This window comes from Cibotium barometz, chromosome 32 (genome assembly GCF_041138505.1).
Source record: "Cibotium barometz isolate CiBa-2024 chromosome 32, ASM4113850v1, whole genome shotgun sequence".
Taxonomy (NCBI): Eukaryota; Viridiplantae; Streptophyta; class Polypodiopsida; order Cyatheales; family Cibotiaceae; genus Cibotium; species Cibotium barometz.
In genome coordinates this window covers 11,932,741-11,940,844 of record NC_141077.1, presented here as the reverse complement: position 1 = coordinate 11,940,844, position 8,104 = coordinate 11,932,741, and the positions used below count along the sequence as shown (strand labels likewise).

The 8,104-nt window shown below is 39.6% G+C and overlaps 1 protein-coding gene across 1 annotated transcript; it reads left to right on the top strand.

The window, feature by feature from the left end:
- Window positions 1-2,899: 2,899 nt before the first annotated feature.
- On the top strand, window positions 2,900-4,409 carry LOC147619827 (uncharacterized). The gene is made up of 2 exons (XM_086772639.1): window positions 2,900-3,614; window positions 4,112-4,409. Exons 1-2 carry the CDS (start codon window positions 2,910-2,912, stop codon window positions 4,157-4,159), a joined length of 753 nt encoding a protein of 250 aa, XP_086628765.1. The 5' UTR covers window positions 2,900-2,909; the 3' UTR covers window positions 4,160-4,409.
- The last annotated feature ends 3,695 nt before the right edge of the window (window positions 4,410-8,104 follow it).

Sequence of the window (8,104 nt, the reverse complement as noted above, 5' to 3'; positions counted from 1 at the left end):
TTTCTTATTGGGTGTGTAAGTGGTGTGACTAATTTTAAGTTTGCATGAATACCCGGCTAGGGGACCTGGGAACTCTTTTCCCTGGTAAACGGGATAAAACCTAACCAAATTCTTAATTGGATCCCATCACTACAGTGGTTGGGCGGTTAGCTAACCCACAGGACTGGTGGATGGGGTTAGTAGGCTTGACTGATGGACCCCTAAATTGAGACTCAATTCTGTTACGGTACGATAGATGAAGTAAATCCCGGACAAAAATTGTTCTATGGAAAAGAATCAACGGCTATGCCTCTCAATGAGAAAAAAAAGCGTTGGTCTCTATGATCCAAGTGCAATCTTTTTCGTGATCTGACTATGGGACTTACGGGTTTGGTCACATCAGTTCAGTTAGTTAAGGCTTTTGGCTACGTTAGAGAAAAATTATCCTACAGAAATCACCCGTGCTTTCCGAGCAAGGGAAGTTTTTTCGGGTTCGGTTTTGGAAGAACCGATAGATTAGTCTCTTGTTCGGATATCTGTGGGCGAGGCCCCGAGTGAGGGACCCTATCCCGTGCAAGAAGTGCTCCTTCCGCTGCTAGCACCCCTGAATTCGTTGCACGGTGGGGAGAGGGATCTCACACAACTCGAGCAAACTTTCTTAGCTTTGAGTTCTCTAACACCTCTAAACCCTCTAAACACTCAAACCACACAAAGATACAACTCTATAGACATCTAGTTGATCACAACGAACTCTGAGTCCTCTAACACCTCTAAACCCTCTAAACACTCAAACCACACAAAGATACAACTCTATAGACATCTAGTTGATCACAACGAACTCAGAGCTGATCCAGAATGACCAATTTACCCACAAACTTCTTATATGCACTGCACTCCACTTCTGCAACTTTCGAAAACTAGAAGTCCCTCACCTAGTTTATTCACTATCGATACTTCACACTTCACTCACTCTTGCTCCCCTTGCTTCTCCTCTCTGACTACTTATCTATATCCTCTGCGAATTATCTCAATTCCCCCTTTTGGCCTGTCGTCGCCCTGCCGCCTGTTGGAACAATTGCGTCGGCTCCCTTATTTTTCCATGCTCCTTCTATTTTGGTTTTTTACACCTGCTCTTATCCACTCATGTCACCATGACATTGTTTTTTGCCACTTAGGATCCATGTAATACTCCTTATATACATTAGATGTTTCCACATTTCATGTTTATTTTGAGATATAGGCTCCTCTCACAATGTATAATCTATCTCTTGATAGTACTTTTCTTCATAGTTATCATGCCCATAACGGCTCTTTTCATAACCCCTTCCAACTATTGTGAGCAAATAGAAGAATGGGCACGAGGTGATGATGTGGAAAAGTAAGGATGGGTAGGGCACATGAGTAAGGTGCAAACTCTTTCGACTTCTCTAAAGGTGGTGTTGGCACATATAAGTTGACGTGGATGCCATTCCTCTCCATTCTTCCTTAAGCTTTGGAGCTGGCATCAGAGGCATGGCTTTTGGTCTCCACTCCATCTTTGGTCTCGTGTTTGCGGCTTGTAGTGTAGGTTTTCTTAATTTTGAAATCCAAATAAAGGGGTTCTCCGTAGAATCCTTATAAGTTCTAAACCGACTTATTAGGACCTAATGGAATGTTGGCTATTGGGCTTGAACTGGGGTCCGAGGTTGCTAACCTCACTCTCTTTAACTTTGGAGATTAGGGTGTTGTCCACCACGAGGTTTTTGGGACCCAAATGGATGAGTTTTCATGTAGAAGCCTCGAGCTTCTAACATGAAGAAATATGTGAACACTTGAAGATCGGGTAGGAAATCCAAGGGCTCCGCTTATTTCTAGGGTGGACTACACCCTTGTGTGTTAATACCCTTAGATTTGGATAGTGCAAGATAAAACCATGTTATGAGTTTGTAACATTATGAGCCCCATTGATTTCATGCCATATATGTATCCTTATTTCTTCCTTACCAAAATGTGTGCAAGGGCTTCATTGAGTGAAGGCCAAGAGTCATAGCATGCATATCCATGCCTACATATAGACACCATGAAAAATCATAATCTGATTGCATGGACATATAATCTACCTCTCGATAGTGATTTTCTTCATGGTTATCATGCCCATAACGGCTCTTTTTCATAACCCCTTCCAACTTTTGTGAGTACATATATAATATCAAGCCACTACTTTGCTAGAATCATAGCATGTATCTATGATCCATGTGGTAATCTTGGCATGCATGGCTTTACCTTATTTCCTTCACTCACCACCCAACACATTTGAAAGGGGCACATCTAGGTATTAGTCTCAAAGAAGGCCATTCAACAAACTAGGAATAGTGAAAGGTATAAATCACTTTGTTTGGGACTTTTATAGGTCAAGGCCTTCGTTTTTCTCGTGCATGCAAGAGGTAGAAAATTGGTTAAGAGAGAGAGAGAGAGAGAGAGAGATGTGATTGTGGGCATTGCATAGGAGGTGAAACTTAATTTAGAAAGGTACTATAAACGTAATTAAAACAAGGTAATGGATCATTTTTTTTCTTCTTGGAAAGAGATTGATAAAGTACGGAAGCTTAAGAAAGGTGCAACCTTGCTTAAACAAGGTTATTTACTTGGCAAGCAATCTATTGACCAATGAAGAAGGGGGTAACCTTAGTAAGAAGGTAAGAGATCGTGATTAATTAACTTGGAAAGCAGCATTGGCAGCAAGGCAATCAATAAACTAGTGGGTGGAAAGGAATAATTCTTTTCTTATCAAAGGGTTTGGGGGGTAGCAATAGAAAGGGCGTGTCGTGCCAACCCTAGGCTCTCCTCGTCACGGAAAACTCATGGCTTCCTTGCTTGTTGCATATGTAAGAACCCAACCAAAGCAGAGGATCCCTTATTAGCCAGCAGCCTTTCTGTGAAGGTGGGAATTCATGAAGACCTGTGGAGATGATGATGCGCTCTCATCAGGCTCTCTTCACCACCTGCTGCAACCTGATGCACCGTTTCATTCCCTTGCAATCTCAGTTCCTTTCCAGTGGGAAGAAGCTCCAGGCAAGCCTAAGCCCATGCTTATCGATACTAATAACACCAACAATGGTGGTGGATTAGCCCTCCAGCTGCCTCCCAGGCTTCAACCCACCAGCCCTAATCCATCGTCGCAGCCCACCAGGCACTCAATTAGCTTTCCATTATCATGCTGCCACGACCATCACCTCGGCCGCCTCAGTGAGATTAACAGGATTGATGGCACCCCACGCTCGGCATTCAAGTGCAGCTTCAAGAGCCTTGTTAGGGTTTGGAGGAGTATTAGACAATCAAGATTAAGCAAGCAACAAGCTGCAGCACCACCGGACATGTGGTCGCCCACTCTGGCAACTTACTTGTACAATAATGCAAAGGCCATGCGCCAGCAAGAGGCTCCGGCTTCTAGTGTTGATTGTGCTCATATGAGCACTCGTTTTCTGCTTGATCATCAGCTTCTTGATGATGCAGAGGACTACCATCACAGAGTGAGCTTGCAGCACCTCATTGCCGCAGAAGATCACACAGAGTACACTCTGAATCCTTGTTGGCACAGTAATATAGAAAAACAAGCATGGCCTTGGAAGCAGGTCCCCAAAGCTATGATCCAAATGGTAATCCCTTTCATCATCTTGAAGAGCGTTCTTGACCATAATATATTTAGTATCTTTCCTAAGGGATAAAAGTTGTTCCATGGCATTTTAAATATCCACACATGCTTTGTGTCGTCTAATAGACCTAATTGTGTGCCTTGAGCATTCTAGATAAGGCTTGATTGCATCCTCTAACATGATAAATGAGCGTTTATTTAGACTTAACATACTCATATGCTAAGCATTATTGTAATCATACTCATATGTTAAGCATTATTGCATCTTCTAACATGATAAATGAGCATTTTTTTAATCTTGGCTTACTATACTCATATGCTAGGCATTATTGTAATCATACATATGTTCTTGCAGCCATACCAAGACATTTAACTAGATTACATTTATAGTTATAAAGGAATTGAAAATTTTATCAACTTGACATAGAACTTTTTATTTTCCAACTTGCACATCTGTCGATCTATTGAATGGGACATGTTGTGATGTTGGCGATTTCACAGGTTGCAATGATGAAGGAATTTCTAGTTGATACCAATGCTCATGGGTGAACATAACCTCGTGGAAGTCTTGAAATTTTTCTCTCTTTGAGATGAACAAGATTGGGAAATGCTAGGGTAGATTCAGTTGAAGTTTTGAATAGCCATCCTACCGTCAATTTGAAATCTTTTGAGAAAATAGGCATCCACCTCTTACACATTACAACTTCTCATATATGGGTATATTGTTTTGCTCATAACATTTGCAAAAACATGGCACTATGTATATAGTCATCACCTTTCCTCCACCTTATTTTCTCCTTCTAGAACTTCAAACCTAGCAAACTAATATGTTGCATATGATCTTTAAGGTAAAAAATAGTTGAATTTTAATGACTATCATATAGCTCACAATAGAACTATCTTTAAATTCCAAAAAAGTGTACAAGTGTTGCGCAATGATTTTTTTGAACTCGGTTCAAGCCTCAAAGGCATCAGTAAATACATATGCATAAATGCAACTAATGTTTTCTTTTAAACTACGTATTTCCATAAATGTGTTTAAATGCAGCTAGTGTTTCCTTCTAAACTACGTGTTTAAAAAGTACTCCTTAAATGTGTATTCAAAGCCTTGAGAATCATGTAAAAATGTTGCTTCCTCATAAATGAAGATACATGATCACATAGTACTTATTTTAATGTGACTTTCCTTTAAGCTACATATTGTTGTGAATATTATATAATATGCATTTGATTCATCTCGATTTAATTGTGGAGATTGAGGTTTATTTGCAAGTGAATCTGAGAAAGTTAAATCTAAGGATCTTAGGCTTGAGACATGACTCAAACTTTCTTAAACCATGTGCTTTGCATGTTCTGAAAAAATAGACTTGTGAGAAATGAATTTCTTTGCAAAGAAGAAACCCTATCTAGCAGTTCGCAATTGTAAACTAAGGTTTATGTACTTAAGTAGTTTGTATGTCATTGTGATACTAGTTTTGTGTATATGTGTAAGTAACAATAATGTGAAAGAATTGAAATATTTTGAAACAATGGTTGATTTTGAAATTGTAAGGGGGCAAGAATCAATCATACATTTTTGATGTCCCTAGTAAAATCTAAATGCATGTATGTGGAGGTATGTATCAAGTTATTTTTGCCACTATGTGGAGGTCTATAACACACTATTTATGCTAGCTCACATTGTTACGCATCACCAAATATACATGGTCTTAAAAATTTACTCAAACGTAATTCAAACACTTTTGTCCAAAAGTTTCCTTTCAAATATCCTAGTTATTTTTGGAGAACCTCTTTAGACAGTTTCAAACACTTTTTATTTAAAAAAATTCCTTTCATTTTTTAAAAGTCTCCTTTTAAAACAGTCAATTTTTTAAGACCACATAAATTTTTTATTTGGCTTATACTTTGCCTCAATTCAAAAAGTGTTCAATTAGCTTTAAGAATGGCTATTAAAATCTATGAGAATAATGGTATGCGTCTCACAAGATGGAATGTCAGGAGGTCAACGATGAGGATGTGATGAAGTCTAAAAGTACTCAACCTTAATGGAGCAAAATGAGTGACATATAGGCATATAAGGTGACAACTTCTTACTAACGATTTCCTTTTGCTTTAGAAATTTTGCTAAAGATCCCCCTCCCTTCTCTTTTCTCTTAGCTAATAAGAAGAAATAGCTTTGACTTAGAGACGCCCATCCCGACATGCTTAGGAGTTGATGATGGGCATATTTCCATCCCTAGCTAGATAGAAAACATGGTATTTTTTAGGTAATGTATTGAGTTTATGGAGTACTAAAATTAATGAAAGGAAAAAGAACTAGCAAGACCAAGATCCATGCACACCTTTTCTTCATGTTTACTCTCATCTTATGATTTAATCAACTTATATCAAGATCACACTTCCATAATGCATGTAAGAGTGGTTCAAAGCATAGGTTAAAGGTGGATTAAAGCAAATGCTAGACATGATTAAAATAACATGAGCAAGAGTAATAATAACTAAAAGGAGATGAACAAACTATGCAGCCGATTGGACTTCCTTGATATTGCTTAAGATGAGTTTATTATGTTTACATTGCTTGAAGGCTTCCCTTTTATATGAGGTGGCTACTAAGTTGCTTGAGAGCTCATGTGGGATAAATTAGCTTTGATGATGTGGCAGCTTGCTAGATGACCTTGCACCTTACTCACTCCAACCTCTTCCTTGTGTTCTTTGGCACCACATTTCTCAACACCCCCCCTTGGTGCCAAATCTTTGGTCTACTCAAGGTGGTCGGATGCGAGGTTTACAACATGTTTTCACCCCCCCTTGACAGTAACTTGACATATCTTTGAGGCCTAGAGGTCATCTCTAAGAGTGAGGTCCCCCCCTTGATAAAGACTTGACCTATCTTTGAGACCTAGAGGTCATCTCTAAGAGTGAGGTCCCCCCCCTTGATAAAGACTTGACCTATCTTTGAGGTCTAGAGGTCTCTTCTAAGAGTGGATTACAACAATCATTATCTCCCCTGGTGGGTGCTCAACTGGCTACTCTCAGGTGGTCGGGTAGATACACATAACAAATGATTTTTGGCCTACTTTTTTGGTGGCCTTTACAATGTTAGCTTAGGTAGTGAGTTGTCGGAGTTTTCCTTTTTGTTGCTGACTTCATGCTTTTCTATATCTCTTTGGCTTTTTCCTCCTTGAATTGTTTTGTTCTTTTTCATTTCGACATTGCCCTCATCATCGTGCCTTTGGTTCTTTTTCCTTACACACTGATGCGACATTATGTCATGCAACAGCGGGTGGTCTTACCATGAGCTTCTTGAGTCTCTATGGCAGTGTCTAAGACCTAAAAATGCGAACACAAATGCAATATTTGTACGGGAAGGTCCCAGCCTATATGGCCAGTGTCTAATCCCAAGAGAGAGGAGGGGGTGACGATGGGTGGGTGACGGTGGCGGGAGGGTGAGAGAGAGGGGGGTGGGTGTGACAGTTGCGCAAGACAGAGGAGAGGGGGTGATGGTGGGACAGTGAGGAGAGAGGGGGGTGGGTGACGGTTCATCAGCAAGACAAAGGAGAGGGGGGTGACGGGGCGGGAGGGTGAGAGAGAGGGGGGGTGGGTGACTGTGAGGAGGGTGAGGAGTGGTCAGTGAGGAAGAGATAAGGAAGAGAGAGAGAGAGAGAGAGAGAGAGAGAGAGAGAGAGAGAGAGAGAGAGAGAGAGAGAAAGAGCACAAGGTGTTTTTTGGGTTTTGTTTTTTTGGGTTTCTTGTAAAAGAAGAAAATACGTAGGAGAGTTTTTTTGGTTTATTTTTTTCTTTTGTGTAATATCGAAGAAAAAAACTAAGAGGGGGATTTTTTGTTTTTTTTCTTTTGTTTTTGGAAAAAAATACTAATATGGGTTTTTTTTTGTTTGACAACCCCAGTGTGAAGGGGTTGTCAGTGAGAGGCAGTGGGGAGTGAGAGCAAGGGAGGGTTCAGTTTGTGAGAGAGAGAGAGAGAGAGAGAGAGAGAAGGGTGAGAGAGAGAGCAAGAGAAGGGGGTGATGGTGTGGTGTGAGAGAAATTTTTTTTGTTTTTGGTTTTTGTTTTGTGGAAAAATACTACGAGGGGGGCTTCTTTTTTTGTAATGGAAAAAATACTTGTAAGATTCCTCCTCAACCTGAATAATGAATAAGCTTTTATCTCAATCCCCTATAATCATTTCCTATTTCTGAATACAAGAAAATATTATTTTTCCTTGTTTTTGCCTAAAGAGAAGAAAAATTCTAGAGAGAGGTAATTCAATATCGAGATATTTTTAGATATAAAAATTCTCTTGATATCAAAAATATATTTCCTTGAAATAGAAGTTCAAAATAAATTCTTTAATGTGCATTAGGAATCAATTGAAAATGATATAAGGGACAGTCTAAGAGTCTAGATTTTCAGAAATTTTTGGATCATGGTCCAATTAAGGTTCCTATGGGCCAATAGGATTAATCCAAGTATTGGGATGAGATAAATCTAATGAAT

Coding starts and splice junctions, on each gene's coding strand:
- LOC147619827 (XM_086772639.1), top strand. CDS start 2,910: ATGAAGACCTGTGGAGATGATGATGCGCTCTCATCAGGCTCTCTTCAC. Junction 3,615..4,111: donor CCAAAGCTATGATCCAAATG/GTAATCCCTTTC, acceptor GCGATTTCACAG/GTTGCAATGATGAAGGAATT.